This window comes from Leptopilina heterotoma, unplaced genomic scaffold (assembly GCF_015476425.1).
Source record: "Leptopilina heterotoma isolate Lh14 unplaced genomic scaffold, ASM1547642v1 Lhet_167, whole genome shotgun sequence".
Taxonomy (NCBI): Eukaryota; Metazoa; Arthropoda; class Insecta; order Hymenoptera; family Figitidae; genus Leptopilina; species Leptopilina heterotoma.
The window spans coordinates 844109-866977 of record NW_025110883.1 but is presented as its reverse complement, the minus strand read 5'-3'; the positions used below and the strand labels follow the sequence as shown (position 1 = coordinate 866977).

Genomic DNA, 22869 nt, shown 5'->3' with positions numbered 1-22869 from the left:
TCAAGAAAATTAATTAATATAGAAATAAATAATTATAAAACTTACAAATTATATTACATTAATTATATTATACAAAAATTTCTTTGATTACTTATTATTTATTTTAAATTTATTATTTATTTAAATTTATTTATTTATTATTATTTAAATTGAATTTAAAATATGAAAAACTGTATTTATAGTTTTGCAAATTAAAAATTGAGTTTGAGAAATTGAAAATTAAATAAAAAATATTAAATTAATTAAGTGTATCCTGTCAAATTAAAAAAAAAATCTTCACAATTATTGTAATATAAACGTCTAACAGGTGATAATTAATTAGGTAGGCATCACGGTTTCAAATTCCAATGACAAATGAATCCCTTTAGACCTTGGTTCGGTAATTTTGAACAAATGCAACGCTACCAAAGGAGCCAAGTATTGTTTATTACCTCCAAGGGAATTCTTGTGCTATGCACAAGAGCCCATTTTCTCTGACAAGGAATGTCTAGGTAATAGGAAAATAAATAACAATTCGGAGATAATTTATGTCTAATTTACTTTCCGCAACGTGTCCGCACTGAATGTTATTTTTTAATTAATAAAGAGTTATTTTATTTTTTAAAAGAAAAAAATTAATACGTGACTAAAAAATAAACATAAAAAATTAAAATACTTAAAATAATGAAACAAATACTATATGGACAATTAACATAATTTAATTAAAAATATCAGTAAAGAACAATATTTTGGCTGCAGTCAAAAGAATGAAAGAAAAAATTCCATAAAAAGAATAAAAATAAAGAAATTAAAAAAGAAATTGTTACATTTAAGGGTAAACAAAGGCGCAAGGTAAAGTTACTTCAAAATCAAAGATATAATATTGGACATCAGCCAAGTTAGTTAGCTTGCATAACAAATCATTTAGAGTAAAAATAAAATTCCAACGTCAAGGTCTTGGACCTTACACGCATAGTCAAATAAGTGGACGATTTAAAAATTCAGATAATTGGAAACAGAATTCAAAATATTGCCAAGTGTCAACTGGAACAATTTTAATTTAATATTTCACCCAATTTGTCAAATCCAATACAATTATATTAAAATATTTTCTAAAAATAAGAGATTTAATACGAACCTTTGAAATAAATTAAATAACTAATTATCAATTAGATTCAATATTATAAATAATTTACATAAGGACAATATTCTATTTATTTAATTTTCTAGGAACGTTTTTTTCAAGCAAAGCTTCCTTGTAGGTAAAATTTAATTTTACAATCATTTGCATTTAATAAATATCTAATAATTAATTAATTAAATATTTCCAGGTGAACAACTAATCAATTTTATAATTCAAATTCAAAATATCACAAGTATCAAATTTGGTCAACTACTGTCAACACTTATCGTATTTACTTTTACCCCAAAAAAAATAAGAAAAACCTATATATTTAAGAATAAAGGGCGTAAATTGCAAAAATAAAGATAAAACAACACTGATCCCTATTGCGATTATCAGATATAATTCCAATTTACCGAAAAAATGGAATAATCCCCCAAAAAACAAATTTCACCATTGTTCAAAGCATTCATTTTTCTTTTTAAATCTCTTTGTCAAAGAGAATTCACAGAATAATGGAAACAAATGTTCATACAAAAAGCAAATATGAAAAAAAGAATAATGACAAAAAAACTAACACATAGTTACCATTTATATGCGAAATTAAAAATTTTTTTTTGCCTGACAAAGGCGTATCCGTGCAATATAGCATTTGTAAAAAAAGTGAGGTTATGTCCGCAAATTCAAAAAAGTTTTGTGCAATTTTATTGTTTCACGAAAAAATAATTAGCGTCAAACGTCAAATTATATATGTATGTATATATAAAATTTGAGGTTATCTTGTCATTCTTGGCAGATCGATGTTCACTGGGGGTTTACGTGTATGAAATTAACAAAAAAGAACATTACATAAGTTTCACTGCTTACCTCGTGTCGCTTATGTTATTACTGACACATTACAACATGTGGCACTTATTAGGACAGACTGGAAACACTAGAATTAATTAATAAACACTTTGAAAACGTCAACTTTTATCACAAAAGCATGATCCAAAACTTTGAGCAAACGAAATCAACTTGCACACACGAGCACACGAACATCAATGACGTCACTTCAGTACCGGCAAATCCGGTCCGGAAATTGCGCCCCTAGCGGCGTTTCTCTCAAGCTCTTTGCCAACCAAACCTAACCTATAAATCATCAGGGAAAATGTCAATATTTACGAAATAAACAAAAACCACAATATAAATATTATTAATAGTAATTAAAAAACAATTATTTTAAATATTTTTAAAGTGAAAAGCGATTTTTCTGTTATAAATATCAGTGATAATATCAAAATTTGTCTTTTAATTTTAATACATTTTGTAAAAATGTTGGTTTTACTAATGTTACTATAATTATCGAAGGGGAATTTTAATATTGTATACATAAAATAGTTTAAAAAGTTAAAAATTAATAAAGATATATATTTAAATTGATAATTCCATTTAGTATATATTTTGGTAAGTTTGTTTTTAAAATCAATGTTTCTTTTTACTGTGAAATATTTTTTTCACTTGTCACCATTTCCTGATGATTAATTAAATTATTTTGCAGAAAAAAACATAATGCCACCCTCACCGTACGTGTCACGAATTAATCAAATCGACGCTCAACAATTAGATCACGAAATCTATGAAATTTTTCGCACTCAATCGAAACAAATAACAAAAGATGTACGACCAGGAATTATTGACAAATGGCAACCAGAAATTGACGTTTTTATTAAATTTCTAATTTGGTTTTATTCTTTAAGAAAAGGAGATGCGACATTCGGACAGCAACTTTTAAATTTAAAATACAATGGAATTAATCAGAGAAAGGCCATTATTCATTTTTTACTTGCAAATTTACCAAGATATATCCAAGAGCGTGTTATAGATTCACAGTACATTATAATATCACGTGACAAAAAATTAAAAAACTACTTTGAATGGACAGCGAACATTATTCGTATTATCGAATTAGTAAATTTAATATTATTCCTCCATCGAGGAACACAACCAAATTTAATTGAACGATTATTAGGAATTTCCAGTCAATCGTCAATAACAAATAGACCAAGGAACATTGGATATTCTTACATGACGAGGGAATTACTTTGGCATGGTTTAATTGAATTATTTACAATTGGTCTGCCAATGGTGAATTTTTACTACATCAAACAAAAATGGAATCAATTGTGGATGAAAACGAGAGGTGAGAGAAAAATTGTCAACATTCGACCTTTATTGGATTTAATGACTAATTGTCCTCATTGTTATCAGAGGCCAATTTTACCAAGACACGCAGGTTGTCGGCATATTTTTTGCTATTATTGTTTGCAGGCATATTTCACCGCAACTGATACGTTTCCTTGTCCCGAGTGTGGGACAAATTTACATTCTTGCAATATGCTCTCAGTTTAATTTATTTTACTTTTCTTACAATAGCAATTATTGTACAATATCTATTCTATAATTTTGAAATTTTAAAAAATGTTATTTAATTTTTAAACGGGTTTGTAAATAATATAAAGAACTTTTTTATAATTGTAAATAGTTGTAAATTTGTTGACTTTTTTAAAATTAAGTTAAAATTTTTTCTTAAATTCAAGACTAGATAAGAAAAATGGAGTGAATTCATGAATAACAGAAGAAATTTTCTAAAAAAAAACTACGGAGAGAAACGATAATTTTCTAATAGGGCGTGCAAAGACTGTTTTTATTAAAAAGTAGCAATACAAAATCTTTTTTTTTTTAATTCTCTCAATACATCTCTGCTCAAGGCTTTCAATAATGAGTTTTTTTTAAATTTTTTTCGAACAAATAATAATAATAAATCAATTCAGAGTAGATCTGTAGTTTATCAAAATATTACATTGTGTATAATATATCATATAAAAATATCATGCTGCACTATTATAAAACGTATACCGCTGCTTAGATATATCTATTATTAATATTATTATTATTATTTATATAATATATTACTAGTTGCACCTAGATGGGCGGGTACGTCCCTTGATTAGTATCGTATATATATATTATAATCGGTAATAGTAAAAAAATTTACAAACAATATCCATTCCTTTAAGTAATCGTTATTGCGTGGAATGTTGATTATAATACAATTTCTTTACAATGCTGGCTTTCGGGGCACTTTTACCTTCAAAAAGAAATAATTTATTCCTACAATTGCTCATTTGTAATATTTGTTTTTTTTTAAATCCAGAGACTAGATAACGCAATGAGAGTAAAGAACTTTAATTTCGCCAGCGAATTCTCGAAACCTGTTTATTATTCTTTGAAAAGATTTTTTCGATTTTAAAAAAATAGTTTACATTACTGATTTAAAATTTATTTTATTGACTTTATTTTATTAGGGAAATATTTTCTCGACTTGTCAAATATAGGATTTGGTTTTTTTTTAAATTTATAAATTAACGATGCAAAAAGGTAATAAGTAATTAATCAGGAAGCTCTAATAGAAGCCTGTCCGGTCAGTCTGATTACGTTTGCGTTCCTACGGACACGCAATTTTATTATCTAAACTCTCTTAATATATCAAGAACCTTTTTTTTTGCATTTCGTATTACATAAATTTGTTTTTCTTGTACATTCCATTACGTGAGTCGAGAAATTCTCTTTTATTTGAATTTAAATCGATAAAAATCCAGAGAAATAATTTTGTCGATTTATTTCAAAGAAAATAATTTTCCCCTGCAAAAAAAAAACTTGCACTTGTTGAGACTCTTTTTCGTGGAAAATATTTTTTTGTGAAAAAACGAAGTTATAAAAATTTTACAAAATTTTTACAATCGTCGACATTTACTATCTCGTCATTTTTTCCACTTTATCTCAACAATCCCAAGAGGAAATGCAAGCAATTACGCTTTTTATAAATATAAATGAAATCTACATGGGGGAAAAATAAAAAAAAATTCTAGATCGAAAATGAACTTTTCGGTATTTTTTTTAGTTCCACCGATATCAAATCGATAATAAAGACATTTATGAGCTAATGCTTGGAACTATTTTATTTTTATTTTCTTTTTTTTATGGCCGCACATAGAGGGGCCGATGCATTTTTCTGATAAAGAGAGAGGTATGTCATGTTATTTGCCATTCGCAAAAAAAATGTCAAAGGGGTAATATTTAGGCAAAAAAAGATAATATTAAAAACCCGTTTTCTTTTCCGCTGAGATTTAATCAATTTTTTTCCTTATAGCCCCTGATTGTTGCAAAAATTTCTCGCGACATTTGTCAAAGTTTTCTTTTCTCTTCAACTATTTCGAATTTATCACTTGTATTTTTTTTACTGCAAATCATTTTTTTATTTTCATTTCTTTACAAATAAATCACTAACATACTTTTTTCATACGATATAATTAGGAACATGAGGACTTTTTTAAAATTCAAATCCTATTTGATATTTAATTAGCAATCGTCTAAAGAATACGATAGTTGGGAAATTTTTTTTATTTTCCTCGCATATACAAAAAAAAGGAAAGGGCGAAAAAATAAATTTCATCCGTGTATCGATTCTAAATCAGATGGAGAAAATTTTTACGAAATTTTTTCTATTGACGCGATTTTTTCGTGAGATTTTCGCTGTTTCGTTTTAATTCGCTCTTGTATTTTCGAATTTATCGTTATCCACAGAGAAAATCTTAGTTTTTTCATTTAAACCATTTCGCGACTAATAAAAAATATTCGAAATATTTTCGGCAAAAAAAATTTATAAAATTTTTTTGTAATAATGAATTGGGAAACAATTTTTTAATTCACTTCTAAGAAGATTATTTTTTTGTATTAATTCAATTCCATGCTCATTTCTCTTTTTTAAATGAATTACGAATTAATAAATTTAATTATAACAAACTTGACCTAATTAACAGATTATTACCGAACTATAAGCAACAAAGATAACATCAGTAGACTTATACACAGGCACATTTTTAATTACTTAGCACGCGACTCGGCTTATTTTTATATATTTAACAAATGAATAATTTATGCTTAAAACTTTATAAGTTTAGTCATCAATCCTTAGCAATAAAATCGTTTGCTAGGCACTTGAAAGCTCGTTCATTTTATTGAACCCTCGACTTTTTTCTTCTTTAAATCTTGGGCAATTTCGATCTTAAGATTCTTTTTTAAATAAAATAAATAAATACAAAATGGTATTCTAAAAGAAAATATTCAATAACATTTATATTACTGAACGAGATTTTTTTAGAATCTTTCAAAAGAAACCATTTTTATTTACGCTCAATATGAAATTATAATTTTCAATTTTTTTCTTTTTGAAAAATGTAGAAAAAAATTAAAAATCAAATTTCTTCTATTTTTTTGCATCGACAAAATAATGTCCAATCTGTAAATATATATAAAATTATTTTTAACATTTGAAAATATTTATGACGAAAAATATTTTATACATTTTTTCAAAACATTTCTATTTCGATAACTTAAATTAGAAAAAAATGAGCAAAAAAGAATCTTAAGATCGATATTATTATCAATTATAACAATGAAGTGTTTACAAGTGCCAAGAGAAAAAAAAAGAAAAAAAAAGGTTTAAAACCAAAATAATTTATAACGCAACGAAAAATTCTGCTATAAAAAAAAAGAAATATATTTTTGCATTATTTTCGCGCGATTCGTATTACTCGTAAAAGAAACTAATTAGTCTCTGATTAAGTTTTGTAGATTTAGTCGTTAAAATAAATTAACGACTCTTTTTTTTAAATATAAATATCGATATTTTGAAACCGCTTTTTTTTCCCACCTGGCAACGAGCTTCAGGGCTTTCGTTAAAAATGTGCTGAAATCATCGAATTTGCGATTAGAAAAAATTTTTTTATCACGGTACGACAATTTTTTTTTAATTTTAAATTTTAATCTTCATTTTCTGTTGGTCGGCGTGCATTCAGCGTTTTCACTGGCAATAAATACTTTTTCTTTATACATATTTATATAATAATTATAACTTATTTTATTAAAACTCGAAAACGTCAATTTCTTTTCTAAAACTGCTACTCAGTTTAATTCCTTTATTAAATTTTTATCTTTCTTAGTTAATTATTCTTTAAAGTGTCACTTTCGTGTAATTGTCATTTTAATATTATCGTTATTATATTATTCCTTCAAAGATTTTAACTTTATTGTATTAGAAAAAAAAGAATGAAACAAATTTAGTTAAATTAACTAGATAATGAAAAAAAATTTATAGTGACTGTTAAAATTGCAAAAAAGTCTTTGAAACTTTGACTAAAAGAAGTCATTTAAAGGATATTAAAAGAAAAAAAAAGGAAAAAAAGTCTCCACGTTTTCGAGCTTAGTCTGAATTATGCACAGTTAGTAAATTTGAGAAATCGTTGAATGCATTTGCCAACGGGACCCTCCTCGCCCATCATTTCTTTTTATTCAAGTACAGAACTTTAAAATCTCCAAACGCGTTTTTAAATTTTCAATCGAAGAAAACTATCTAAATACTTTTTATTTTCGCGTTTGTAGAATTTTTTTCGCTCTAACACCTTAATAACCTCCTTCATCACAGACAAAGACGACACAGAACTCGGTCGATTGATATAACAACTATCTAATTAAAGTACGAGAGTTAATTAATATTCTCGAATTTTTTTTCTTCGCCTTCAAGATGTTTCGTCATTTGATTGATTTTTCTTCTTCTTTTTCTATTCAAAACAGAATTCATCTTTGAAGTGAGAAAAAAATAAAATAAACGTCTCAACGTGAGACGATAAACAATTGATTTTTTTCGAGTCTACTCGACTTTTCTTATTTTACGCTAAAATATCTAATCGATCGACAAGGCAACGAAAAACAACATTAACAGAGAAAAATTCAAAACACTTTCCTTATAATCTAAAATTTGAATACGGAACCGAAAAACCGAGAAAAAAAGAAAGAAAAAAAAATAAATGTGCGTTTTTTTAAAAAAAATAAACAACTCGTCCGATTCGCGAAACTATTTTCTTCGAAAGTATCATGCAATTTTTTCTCCGTTGGAGACAATTTTTTTTCGCACCTTATAATTAATCGCGAAATTAAGTTTCAATTTTTTTTCAAAGGGGCGGGGACTATTTTTTTAGTGCTTGCAGAAAAGCACATTAAATATATACGATTTGTTAAAAAAAAAAAAACAATAAATAAATCACCACTTGGTATCGAGATTACTCTTAATCGATGGCGGCGTACTTGCAGAAGAACTTATTTTTCTTTCTGCACCTGGCGCGGCACTGCCGGAAAATGGACTAGATCTTTTGTTCAATTCGCTTATCATGAGGCCAATTTTACGTCTTGCGCCCCAAGCTGTTACTCCAAGTTCAATGAGGTCCTTTTCCGTCAAAGAAGGGAAGGTGGCCATGTCAATTTCCTGACGTTGGAAGAGATCTGATACAGGGGAATAATTAACATTAAATAGTATAATCAAATTATTGTTATAAACATTAGTTAACAATTTTAATTTTTATTTAATAATCAATATTTAGTAAAATAAGAATTTAATTTATTCACTGAAATATTTAAAAACTAGTTTCGTTATAGACGAATAGTGAAATAATTTTCTTTAAACTTACGATTGTATTTTTCAAGACCCACACTTGCCAGAAGGCTTGGTAAGTCACTGTATTGTTGAGCAGTGATCTTTTTTATTTGTCCCGAAGGTGTATGATCCATGAAATTAGAAGCCATTCCAATTTGATTACTACGTTCGCTACTCGTTGAAATTCCAAAGTCCATTGCTGTATTGAAAACGGGAGTTGTTGGCTCCTTCCACAAGTCTGACGGATGACTTGCTGAATCCTGATAAAAATTTAGAGAAAAATTAATTTAAATTCTTAATAATTACTTTTTTTAAAAAGTTCAATTTATTAAATAATTTTTAAATTTATTTTTAAAATAAATGAAGTCTTTATTTTCTAAAACAAATGGAAATATTTAATATTCACCTTTGTCATGTCACCTGCAGATGTAAGGGGAGTACTTTGACTGAGTCCATAGCCAGTCCAGGCAGAATTTGGAACTCGATAGTCAGTTGGATTTGGTTTCGATTGCATTGCCTTGACTGCAAGCATTTTTTTCTGCTCATAATCAAAAGGCGTGAGATTCTGATGCATTTCCAAAGATTTTTTCTCACATCCAGGTGCTCGACGATCATTCACAGTAAGATCTGAAAGTAAAGCTGCCAAATCTAGAAAACAAAAATTTGCAATCAAAAATATAATTTAAAAACAATAAACAATATTTATTTTATTTATTATTTTTATTTTTTTTATTTTTTTTTTTATTTTTTTATTTTTTTATTTTATTATTTTTTTTATTTATTGAGAAAAATAAGTTTAATTATTACAATTTTAAAAATAAATTATTCACAGATTTTGTTTTTACCAATATTAGAAGTATTAGAGTCCACAGGATTAACCGGAGAAGAGTTTCGAGGACTAATAGCAGGACTAGAAAGTGAACTGGAAACGCTGCTCAATGAAGAGTAAGCTAAAATACAAAAGTCAAGAAATAAATAATCACAATAAATTTTTAGTAATTTTTTCAAATAAAAATAAAATTTCATGTAAGGAAAAATGATTTACTCACCACTACCTCCTTTATTATCCGATAGAGAATTAGCATTCAGACCTAAATTATTCATGCTGGCGAAAACGCTGGGCAAATTAGGATGAACCTGATTTAATGATGATAAATTTTGTCCGGACATTCCATGCTGTTGTGACATTGATGCCATCATTTGTTGTGTCGTTAATAGATGATTCAAGTGCGAGACAACATAGGGATTAGGATGAACAGGAAGCGGCGAGAACATTGACGGAATCGTTGGAAGACCCCAATGTGGCGAGAGGCTCAAAGGATTTGGCGAGTGCATCATCGGCGATACACAATACGGTGGATTTTGCGTGTTCACCGTTAACATATTCGAGAAATTATCCGATCCCGCGCCGAGTACATTATGTAATCCTAGTGAAATGAATTTTTTTAAATAGTAAATTAAATTGTGCAGAGTCCCTTAAGTAAATACTTTAATTAATTAATTAAAATTGTACAAACAAAAAATTAATTAATTAGTTAAATGAATAAAAAATACCAACCAGTGTTGTTATTTGCCGGAAAAACATTAGTAGCATTTGGAATGTGATAAGTCGTTGGAATTTCAGCATGAACTCTTGGTTCCTCCAAAGCAAGAAGTTGCTTTCTTGCCTCATAAATATTGCTCGCATTTCTTTCTATCCCCTTGATGATAACAGAAAGCGTACTTTGTTTTGGCTTGTGTCGAACATTTATGAACACATCTAATGACTGCATCAAATTGGAAATGTTTTCCGAGTCCACTGACGAGACGGAATCTTCCGGCAAATCGAACATAAGGACTAGAGGCAAAGAACCCTGTAAATCGAAAAGACAACTTTAGTAAAATACAATAATAAATCATTAATTTTATTTATTTATTTATTTATTTTTAAACACCTGTAAATTTAGTTGATTTAAAAAAAGAATTTCTTAATTATTTCTTTTTTGCATTTAAATATTGACTAAGAATTAGAAAGTTGAAATTATTGAGTCGTTAAGTCATAAAATATGCGAACAAAAATTAAACTTGACATTTATATAAACATTTAAATGAAAATATCATAATTCATGAATAATTTGTCCTAATAAATGATTCGAGATAGATCATTCAAGGTGTTATTTAAGACAAATACGATTCACTAAACAGCTGCAGTTAAAATCGTAAAGCGTTTATTGAAGATGAACAGAAGTGACCTTGCATTAAGAATATCTCGCGACTGACTTAGAAGAGGTCAAGAAATAAATGACTTGGAACGTTATTTTTAAACTGAAACAGGTTTATAAACCAATATCTACGGAAATGCGTATTTTCTGCCCTTAACCTTCCCAATAATTAAATATTGTCTTTTATTTTCTATTTACGCAAAACAATCTTATCTGAATCCAGATGGAGAAGTAATACAATCTTCAATCAATAAATTACTTGTTTAAATTTCTTCACTACTCAGTTATTCAGAATTTTTCTTTCTTTTTTAACACGCGGATTACAAATGAAAATGTTCTAAATTTGTGCAATTTTTTTGTCTTATTTATTTACTTAATCTTAAGAAAAAAAAGATTTTATTTATTTATTTGTTTTCTTTTTATTGAATTAATGATAAAACTATTTTTCTTCAATTTAATATCTCAAAGTCTTCTAGTAAATCATCAACAAGTGATGTGTATTAACGATGTAGACAAAAATAATAGAGATAAGATTCAAAAAGAGTGCAAATATTTTCCATTATAAATTTACAATGTTGCGAAAAAATGATGAATTATCTGGACGCGATAAAGTTGCGCACGTACGACAAATTATCAAAATCGTTATGGTTTTTTGTATTAACTTTCGTCATTTCAATTTTTTTTTTCTGTCAATAATGATACTCTGTACATTTTATAATCAATCTTTTTTTGTAAATGCGATTTGTTCATTATTTTCGTTCAAAAAAAAATTTTGTTTTAGAAATTTATTTATCATCTTCTTTCTAATAAAGAGTAAAAACTGTTTTCAAGAATCTAAAAAGGAAAAAAAAACATTTCCGTTTTATGAAAAATTAAAAGTTAATTAACATCTAAATTACTTATTAGAACAATTTTCTACAACTTTATATTTGGAGAAAGTAGAAAAAATGTTGACCGTTAACCCAAAATAAAAATTCTAAATGACGTAATATTCATAAAAGCAAAATTTAAGATTCAAAGATCAAAATATTTTAATTCCTCATGATTCATTTACCTAGAAATTCTAGTTTTTTATCGCGTAAAAATCTAAAAAAAAATAGCTGTTCATTTATAGAAATAGAAAACTTGTTTTCTAGTTACATTTAAACCAAATTTTGTCGCAATTAAACAAAATTTGATAATTATAAAAGTTTGGTAATCAAATTAAATTGAAAATGTTATGGGTAATTTCAAATTCTGATATTTAAAATTTTCTATAATTAAACAATATTCGTTGATAATTTAAAAATTACAATAGTCAAAAATATTTGAATTAAAAAAAATGTGTATTGAAGCAAAAAGAAGTCTTAATTATAAAATAGAAGTACTTTTTAAATTATCGAATTAAAAACAAAATGCGGTTTCTGAATTACAGAAATAAAAAAATTTTTTTCATTGCAATAATAAAAAAGTGACAGAAAAAGAAAAATACTTTTTTTCCAACTCATAAAGAATAGAAAGTAAAATAAAAAAAATTTCAAATGTTTTTTTCCCATCTGGTATCTTTCACACAATTTAACTTTTTTTCTCTCTCATGTTTACCGATTTTACTCGAGCGATTAGAATTTCATGAAAATAAAGTTTTTTTTCTGTATTTTTTATCTCCGAGTGTATAACGAAATCTTGTCATTTTTTTTGAGTCATTCTTGAGTTAATGCACATAACTGTTGATAAAGTAACGTTTCGCTATTGAGAGCATTGAAATAATGTTTAATTAAGATGCTCATTACTCACCACTAATTGTTGGCGAGCTAGGTAAACATTATGAATTGAACCAGTGATTGTAACGTTGCTTTTCTTCAGACTTGGAATATTCGGGTCGCCAGCATCAGGAAACATGATTTGTGTAGCGGTTCGCTGCATAATCATTTTCAAGTTGCTACTTTGCTTTCCTAGCACAATGCTGTGATGCTGCGGAGAGATCTCCATACACATTTGTACTTGAATTTGACTCTGTAATTAATAATTTCAATGTTAATGTCATCTTCAATTTAATATCAAAGCAAAAATAAATTAAATACTGAATTCAAAATTAAATAAAATTCAAACAAATTGAAATAGACTATTTATTCAATTAAAACGAATTATATATTAAATTGAAAAAAATACTAAACTAAATGGAAAAATGTAATAAATAATTTCTTTCGATCGTGACTTTAGTTACGTGTAAAATAATTTCGAAAATGTAATTAATTTTCCTGTAGTTAATTCGTTACGAATTTGTTTTGCCATTTGGAAAGATTTTATTATGGATTTGACTCACTAATATTTTGTATTTGTTAATTCATTGTAAATTCGTTTCTGCAATTAAAAAAATAATAATTAGACACCTAATGGTCATCTATAGAAGTATTCAAATTTCAAAAATTAATTTGAAACTTAAAGGAAGTAAAATTTGATTTAAGGGAGGAATTAACAAGGGAAGGGAAAAAAATGTTATAAAAATTCTCCTTTTTGAAATTCATTTAAAATCGAAAGAAAAGGATTATTTTATAATTTATGTAGAAGGAAGCGAGGGTGGAAGAAAAAAAGGGAAGACGATTATTTGTCGTGTTTGTAAATGAAAAAGGACATGAAAAGAAGAGGATGAAGTCATTACTTACAGCTAAGTTCTCGCACATGTAGTGAATCAGCAGAACGGTGGCCTCCTTCACTTGAGAAACCTCCCATTCACATCCCTTCACAACCACTAAAGTAGCATGTAACTTTGGTCGTGTGCGAAACATGACTTGAACATTGTACTGTTCCTGAATCTTCACCACATAAGGCGACGTGGAGTCTGGCACCGCTTGCGATGCGCCCATTATCGGCAATTCGAAGGAAAATATCAAGGGAGTTAAATTCTAAAATGAAAAATTATTTCCTTTAAAAAATATTCCTTAAAAATACGAAAAAATGTAGTCTCATCAGTATTCGATAAAATAAAAAATAAATATCAAAATAATTTAAATCTCTTCTATAAAAGAAACATCTATTCTAAACGAGTAAACAAAAAAAAAATCCATTCGAAACTGTAAAAGAAAGAAATAAATAAACGCAATAAAAATAACTGAATTATTGAAAAACGAGACTTTAATCTTGTTCACGTGAACTAGACAAGAGATCTAAGTAAACATTATAACAAAGTTGCAAAAGATAAAAAGTAATGCTCTCGTTTATTGCGTTCTCTTAATTTAATCAACATAAATTTATCATTTAATTTCCAATAATTTTCGATGAAATTGATAATAAAAAAATCATAAAATCGTGCAATTAAGAAAAATAATTACAAAGAAAAAAAAAGTTGAAGACTGACATGAGAAAAAGAGAAGACGATAACAAGTATCATCAACATCATCATTATAATATATTAAGGAATCGTTTAAAAATATTTACTGACATTGTTGTTGAAAGTGAAATGCAAAAACAAATTGTCCGTGTAATGGAAACATTTGGCACGTATTCAGAAAATAATTTAGTGCATTAAATTGAGAATCGTTGCCTATTTCACGAATGAGGAAAAAAGCAAAACATATTAACGCTTAGTTTAAAATAAAAATAAAGAAATAACTAGGTAACCGAAAATCGCCCCAGATGATGAAAAATTTATTTTTAAAAACATATTTTAAAATTAAAACTGTTTAATTTCTTTCTCAAATTCTTTTTGAATTATTTTCCAACAATTTATTAGAAGTATTTAATTTAATTAATAAATTCTCTCTTTAAATGAAAATAATAATTTAAATCAAAAAATTCTAGGTCGGATTTTTATTTAGAAGAACTAGCACTTTAGTAACGAATACGAGATAATTGATGGGGATAAAAAGAAGAAAAAAAAATGATTATAAATATAAAAATTCGTAGGAGAATAAATTTAAAATTTATTTTTACCCTAACTCGAGCTCGAGCCCGCTCGACGCCTTCCATTTCTCCCGCAATGGAGACTTGATTGCTCTTCTCCTGATGATTGCTACGGTTGCTGTCCGGAAAATGAATGTGACAACCTGTTTCCTCCATCACTCGCTTTATCGTTAATCCACCCTTTCCAATAATATGCGAATGATCCGTGTAACTCACATCCAGCTTCATTGTTACTCTATTGTTTTGCTAAAAATTCAGAAAAATCAACATTATTTTCAATTTAATCAACAAAATTTTTAATTCTTACAAAATATTTTATTAATGACTAATTTTAAATCTAATAATTTAATCTTCATCAACTTCTTGGAATTAATCTAATTGGAATTAATCTAATGAATAGAAGAGATGTTTTCAATCCAGAGAAAATTTTAATTATCCCACAAAATCCACTTTCTCAGCAAAGAAACAAATTGAAATTTTTTCCTAACAGCATTTTTAAGCAGTATTCTATTTTCACAATTCTTATCACTAAAGATTTATGACGAAATTAAAAAAAAGAGGTGAAGTAAACATAATGCTTCTGCATTACAAGTTTCATTTAAAGGATATTTAAAAAAAGTTACAGGTCTGGTTTTTTTTAGGTTTAGATGAAATTAAAATATTTGTAGATGATAATAATACAGAAGCAGAGTACTCTTTTAATGGGTCTTTGACTGACCAAGTGTCTTTTTCTCTTTCTCTGTCATAAAAAAAAGACACTCTTATCGTTAAGAACGAGTTTTACAGATCCAAGAGGTGCGTGTTTATCTTCTGCATTATGTATTATCATTGTGACACTACAAGCTATTTTTATCTCAAGCTGACATAATATTAAAAGAACTTAATCTCAATGAAAGTCTTCACTAAAATTTGGATTCAATTTTTTTTCCTTCATTAAACTGAATGTTCTTCATTAAAAAAGAAATGTAATAGAAAACTATTCCAAAAAAAAGTAAGTTCGCCCTCTCAAAGTTATTAATGTGAAATTTTTATTTTGTTTTCGAGATTAATATTGAATGTCTGAGTTTTTTCGATATCATTTTGGTACTGGACTCCAACAACTCAATGATAATTATATTTTACTCTCTGGATTGAGATTATTTTGTTGACAACTGTAAAAAGAAAAAAAAAGACTGTAATGATTGAAAGTTGAATATTTCTTTTTTTTTTGCAATTCACGAAATATCTTGAATTTTGTACTCCACCAATCTTTATGTAACAGTTTTCACGAGGCATCGTCTTAAAATTTAATTCAGTTGACCTTTGAAGTGAAATAAATTTAGTGTTTTAGAGGAAACTTAAATCGCAAACATTTCGATTCTAAAAATAGTAAGAATACATTTCAAATCATTTTAGCCAAGGTATTTTTTTGCTTCTTGATTCTCAAATCAATTTCTTTATCTACTTTCAACTAAAATTAAATTTTGTTGTCAAAATAAATTTCTAATAAAAAGAGAAAAGAAAACACTAACTGAAAAATCTGTTCTAAAAGTTAGTAAAATTAAAAAAAAATGTTTATAACAAAATTATCATTAAATATAAAAATGAATAAAAAGAAAATCAATTTACCCTCGTGTCCAAAATTTGCATGATTTTTTCTTTGGCAACTCGCACGTCGTCAAGTCGTCCAGCGACTTTTATATGGGGATCTGAAACATAAATTACAAGCCACAATTTAATTTAACAGAAAGCAAAGTAAATAAAAACCACAATCGCTTGATCCATTAATTCACTTTTTTCTGACCTGCCTACTTTCATTTTTACCGCGTCTTCACGCATGACAGACTTTTGCGTCCCAGTTTTTCGAACTGTAAATGCAAATGAATTTTCATCAGCCAAAACATTTCGTTTACTTTTTAGATTAAAACATGTTTCATACAAATTAATAATAGTATTTTTTTTCTTTACATTCGATTAAATGAAACGACTTTCCTCTGAGTTCATTTGAAATAAATTATTCTAGAAACTAAGCGGAACTATTTCAGTCCATACAATTCAATGCATATTTTTTTAATGTCCGAAAAGAATTTATTAATCTGATAAATTTCAATTTTTTTAATTAATTTAATTTATTCTTCAATTTCTATTTAAATCGAATATTTAATATAATTTTTATTTGATGAGAAATTGTCTAATTACTAAAAGGGCTCCACCAAATGGAAATAACTTCTTGGGGATAATTTTTAACATTTTTTATGGTTTTGTATTCATAGTTTCAAAAAGGAAAAAAAATATTACAGTTAAAAAAAGCTTTCCACGAAAAATTGAGAGGAAAAAACATTGCGTGACGAGACGAGCTCTTCGACCCATATCACATAATAGGTAATAACTGTACTGGGGAAAATAACAAGGTTTAAAGTTGCACGTTCTCCAATGCGATTAAACTAATTATTTCATTAGTAAAGACGATTACAGGTTGTGGATATCGTTAAACTGTAATTCTATTATTAGAATACTAAAGTGATAATCTTGTTATATCCATACTTTTTTCCTCTTCCCGTAAATCAACGAAAAATTGCATCTACTTATAAAACTATTTCATTCTTTCTCTTTTCACTTCCCATTCGCAAGTACTAAATAATTCCCCTTAAAAACAAGTTTTTATAAACATATACAATTTTTTCTCTTGATTCTTTTTTTCTGAATCGAAATAGTGTAAAAAAGAAACAACAAGATACGTAATCGTCTTCCTTCTTAGAGTCACGTACATACATTGTCATTGATATGATGACGTGTCAAATTTGCCATTTAATCATAAATAATTGACATTTATTTATAATAATTTACTTCCCAAATGAAAATAAAATTGATTTCGAAGATTCAAAAAAAAAAATAAATAAATAACAATATGTAAATATAATAGAATATTATTAAAATACAGAAAAATATCACAATTAATACAATGGAAAAATTGATAGCCATCTTTAAAAAATGAATATTGATTCTCACGTAAATTTTACAATATATGCGAAACTTTTAATTGACGAAAGTCATAAAATAACAATGAGAAAAGCAGTTTGTGGAAAAATCTTTTAATGGAAAATTGTGTCAAGTACGAGAAACACATTATATGAAAGAAAAAGTCTAACGCAGAGAGTTTTTAAACTTGTAAAATTACACAAGTAATCGATGTAATAGTGAAATTCCAACAGTGATTATTTATAAAAATAAATAATTTTAAAGTACATAGATATAAAATTAAATATTTCCAGTTGCTGAATATGGAAAGTTTCGGAAAGAAAATCACTCTAACCGGATATATTTACAATAATTAGAAAGACTAATTGAAAAAAAATGATTTTTTATTTTACTAATTAATAGATTAAAATCAATAATCCTAACTATAATTTTTATTTTTAGACAATTTTTGTTCTCAACACCAGATTTCAAAGTACAGAAAATCAGAATTGTAAAAATCAAAAGAGCTAAAATTGCAGATAAAGACTAATATAAATTTTAAATAATATTAAAATGTCCCCTTATTTAATAAACGATTTAATTTCATTTTTAATAATGAAAATTAATTTTTTCAGAAAATAATTTAATTTGAAACAATAATAAGATTTGTTGATTAATTTTGAATAGTAATTTGTCAGAGTATATTTAAAATAAATGCATTGAATAATCGGCAAACTGATAAAATGATAAATGTTCAAATGACAATTTGTTACACTCTATGACTAATCTTCTGAATGCTTCGTTCATGTATTATTCAATTTAATTTGCATATAACTGGCGTCGCATTCATCGTTTTCTTTAAAATAAACACCCCCTGCAATTTTTCAAATTAAATTTTTATACAATCCTCTTTTCATGATTCAATCGCAAACAAAATACGAGAAATGTAAATCTTTTTCTTTCCTTATGTAACCAAACGGAATTTGCCGTTTGAACGACAAAAAAATGGTTTAAATTACTATTAAACAAGAAGTTTAAAAATACATTTTAAATACAATTCTTGTTTTTAGCCGAAAATTAAAACCCTCAGCAAACATAATTGTTGAAAAAAATGTTACGAACAGTGGTAATTTTAATTAGTAACACGATTGAAAAGTGAATTGAGTATGAAATAAATTTTAAATTAACAAATTTACCAAAAAATCTTCTTTCCTCATATTTTTAATAAATTATAAACAAAAATTTCCACTACAGTTCTAAAAAAATGTTTGGAATCGAAACAAAAGAAATTCAAATCAGAAATATAGTCAGCCAGAAAAATATTGCAATTTATTATGCAAAAGAGAATATTGAAGATGTTTTGTATTTATGAGAAGCAAGAAAACAGTTTTTGAACTTTAACCACTGAACCGTCAGTTAATTATAAGAAACTTGAATGGAAGAGAAACTTAATGAAATGCAAAAAAAGAAAAAATAAAGAAGGTATTTTAAAATAACATTTACACATCATTTTTACCTCAATGAATAAAGTAAATCTATGTTTACTTAACAAAGATAAGTTTTTGATTTCTAAAAGAAAAAAAGAAGAAAGAGAAAAATACACATAATTATGTTTGAAAAGAAAATCTTTTTCTGAAAAATAAAAAATTAACAGTTATAAAACTGTTTACCGTAGAGAATTGGAACATTACTCTCATAGGAGACTAGAAGACGCTAATAAACCTTTCAGCCACGTGAGACTGTCGGAGAAGATTACAAACCAAGGCGATCTTTAATCCTATCTATTACGTGACAAACTAAATTTTGCAAACGTGAAATTTGACCAACAAATTTATTTCATTCTAATTGCGAATTATACAATCAAAATGACATTTTGACATTTCACTCAAAAAAAAAGAAGAAAAAAAACCAAGAAAAAATCTTTTTTAAAAACCATTTTTTTTGATAATCGAAAAACAATATTGTAAATATTTCAGAAAAAGATTTCATTCTTTTTCTTCTTATTTAATTTAGACTAGATTTTAATAGAACAAATTTAAAATAAAAATTCCTCAAAGGACATTAATCTGGAAGAGAAATAATTGTATTTTAATCGTAGGCGATAAAATTATTCTTTCAATATTTCACAAGTAAATGTTTTATAATTAATTAACCTTCGTTTATAAAAAACCGGTTTTTTTCAAACTATTTTTGATTTTTTAATTATATTTTTAAATATTTTTAAATTTCTGGTGCTATTTTTAAATTTCGAGATATTCATTTATATTTAAAATTGACCTACTTTCTAACTCTATTTATTTAAATATGTGATCTATTTTGCTAAATCTTTTTTGTTTTAGATTAGTTTCCAAATTTTTTAATTTTTACAAATATATTGTATTTTTCTCGTTTATTTTTTGAAAAAAGTTCCACAAAAAAATATTGAGAAATACATTGTTTATTAACTTGCTTTTTGTTTGTTCAATTTCTAAAAAAAAAAACAAAAAAATATATTTTCTGAAAGAAGAAAATAAAAAGAAAACAAAGATTATTTTTAGAAGCAAACTGAAATTACTATAAAACTGTTGCTAAAACGGTTTAATAATCGTTAAAAGAAAAACAATTATACTCTCAATAATGAACAGTGATTGTAAGATGTCGTAAAAATTGCATAAGAATATAATTCTAAAGTGATTACGTTCAACGTTTAATTAATTTCCCCAAGCATTTGTTCTATTCTCTTTTTTAATATTATTTTAATTATTAATTTGTATAATTATTTATTATTACAATAAATTGAATATTTTTAACGTATTATTTATACTGAAAATTTAAATTCTTTTATAAATAATAAAAAAACCATCAATGAACATATTGATCGTGTACGATTAAAATACCAACAAAAATACATTCTCATATAATGACAATGTCAAAAAATATTGTGAATGAAGATAAATATTGACTTGAAAATAACAAAGTGTATTAAAGTGGAAAAATGTTTCCTAAATTTTTTCGGTGAATTGTAAATATTGTTAAAATTGCCTTCTAATGATAATGGAAAATTTTTTCCTTTAAATTACTAAGAATAGTGGAAAAATTTACCGCAAACAATAAAGGGTTGGAAATGTCAAGTGTGTGACATCGTTTTAATATTCCTCGAAGAAAAACCTTCTGTTAAATGTAATGAAGTGACGATAACTTTTTTTTAATGGTTGATAAAAGAATTGAATCACCAAAAAAGTTTCCATAACAGTTTCGAGAATAAGGAAGCAATGCCAATCAAATAATATTGAATTCATTGTCAAAGAAACTTCATCTCTCTCCTTTTTTTTCTCTCTCTCATAAGTGAACAATCCGAGTCTATCTCTTCATATTGACATTAATAACAATGTTAATCTCCCTCTTGAATCGTTTACAAAACTCGGATTAAATCTGCAAGACATATTTGTAATTATAACAATTTGTAAATATGCATTCTGTGAAATCAAAGATTAATTATTATTCAACCATTATTTTTTTCAATAAAATTTTCAAAAAATTTCACACGATCAATGAAAGTTAGATGTAAAAGAAAATTTCTTCTTAAATCAACGATCTCAAATGAAATCTTAATATTAGATTTTTTTTGAATTGTTTCTTTTTTTTAAAAAGAAAAAAAACAAATAAAATTTTTTTTTAAATGCTAGATGTGAGAGTGCTATTTATGGAACTGAAAAAAAATAACAGGAAGTTTTCTGAAATTAGTTGAAGGTTGTGGAGTTGGTAAAAACTTCAGTCACCTGGAAATGACTTTACTGCTATCTGATCATTATCTGATATTATCTATTTCAAGGATGGAAATATTTGTTTTTAACTTTTCTAATTGTATAAAATTAGGAAATTCCTAGGGAAAAATATTAGTTTTTAATTATAATTTTCTAGAATGAAAGTCATTATTAGAAGGGAAAATTTATCTTGTCACTAAACATCGAAATTAATTTCCTTTGATTTTATTATTAAAATTTTTATTGCATTCAAAGTGATTATTTGATTAACTAATGAATTATTTAATTAACTATTTATTTTATTAATTTTATTAATTTAATTATTTAATAATACGCAGTTTATTAATTTTTTAAATTAATCGAATTGATTAAAAAAATATTATAATCTACATATAATTAATAATTAATTAAAAATTAATAAGGATAAAAATTAATTCTATTAATTAAGAAAATCAAAACTTTTTTCCTTAATATAAATACTGGAAAGTAGAGTAATAATAAAAATATTAAATATAAAATTGATGACAGAAATATTATTAGTGAGTAAACTTGTCGAACACGTAAGACATTTCAAAATGAATAAAAACTGCATGTGTATTGTGTTCGTTATCTGCGCGAGCTTTTTTCTTTCTTTCTTTTTTTTTTTTTTTGCTTAATTTATGCGACCCACGACCCACAAACGTGCAGAAGCAGAAACTTGTCTTCCAAGACTCGATAAATCACAAAATCAAATTTAAAATTTGTATTGAACAAAAAAATGTATCATATCTAAAAAAAAACTAAATTTAATTCGAAGAAATTAAATCTCATTACATGTTTTAATTATAAATGTAATAGAAAATAGATTGTATGTGAAAAATGTAACTAAATGTAGAAAAATGAAAGTAGAAAAAAATTGAAAATGTTTAAATTTAATGTAAAATAGATAATATTTTGAATATGTATTAAAACTTTCGATATTTTTTCTGGATCATTTCCTTTTAAGAAATTATTTCATTAGGGTTAATGATGTAAACTAATGTTTATATTAGATTTAAATTAATACGTATGTATATAATGTATATAATTATGTATATATGCACACAGGATTATATTAACTATTTAATAACAAAAAAAGTTTTCCAGGGTCTTTCAACCATAATCGTCTAGCCTATTTCATTTTAAAACCACAAGGTTTAAGAATGAAGTTCATGTCCTACATTTTGAAAGAGTGTATATGTAGTAAAAAGTCCTCGTCTATCAAACTACTATATGACACTAAGGAAATGGAATTTTTAATTTAATTTTGAATTTCTACATTTCAGGGTCAACTTTTTATACTCTCCAAGCTAATAAATAGTTTATCTTTAAAAAAAAAAAACACAGAACGAAAAAAGCCCCAGTAACCTAGGAAGGTTTCTTAATTTAATTAAATTTTTATCTCTCGTTAAAAAGTTGGACAAGTATCAAATTAAGTTCCCAGTAATTAGACTAACG

At 26.1% G+C, this 22869-nt stretch overlaps 2 protein-coding genes across 4 annotated transcripts in view; one reads left to right on the top strand and one right to left on the bottom strand.

Moving 5' to 3' along the window:
- The first annotated feature begins 1973 nt into the window (after positions 1-1973).
- On the top strand, positions 1974-4997 carry LOC122499324 (peroxisome biogenesis factor 2). The gene is made up of 2 exons (XM_043607608.1): positions 1974-2548; positions 2643-4997. Exon 2 carries the CDS (start codon positions 2654-2656, stop codon positions 3491-3493), a length of 840 nt encoding a protein of 279 aa, XP_043463543.1. The 5' UTR covers positions 1974-2548; positions 2643-2653; the 3' UTR covers positions 3494-4997.
- Positions 4998-8025: 3028 nt separating this feature from the next.
- Positions 8026-22869, bottom strand: part of LOC122499317 (protein bicaudal C) — a 29904-nt gene continuing 15060 nt past the window's right edge. For all 3 annotated transcript variants that reach the window (XM_043607591.1, XM_043607592.1, XM_043607593.1), the window contains 10 exons: positions 16322-16401; positions 14744-14959; positions 13477-13716; positions 12608-12826; positions 10192-10486; positions 9683-10060; positions 9479-9583; positions 9040-9281; positions 8668-8893; positions 8026-8482 (listed from right to left, as the gene is read on the bottom strand). In XM_043607591.1, the coding sequence (XP_043463526.1) occupies positions 8244-8482; positions 8668-8893; positions 9040-9281; positions 9479-9583; positions 9683-10060; positions 10192-10486; positions 12608-12826; positions 13477-13716; positions 14744-14959; positions 16322-16401 (2240 nt within the window). In that variant the 3' untranslated portion in view covers positions 8026-8243. The remainder of the gene's footprint in view (positions 8483-8667; positions 8894-9039; positions 9282-9478; positions 9584-9682; positions 10061-10191; positions 10487-12607; positions 12827-13476; positions 13717-14743; positions 14960-16321; positions 16402-22869) is intronic.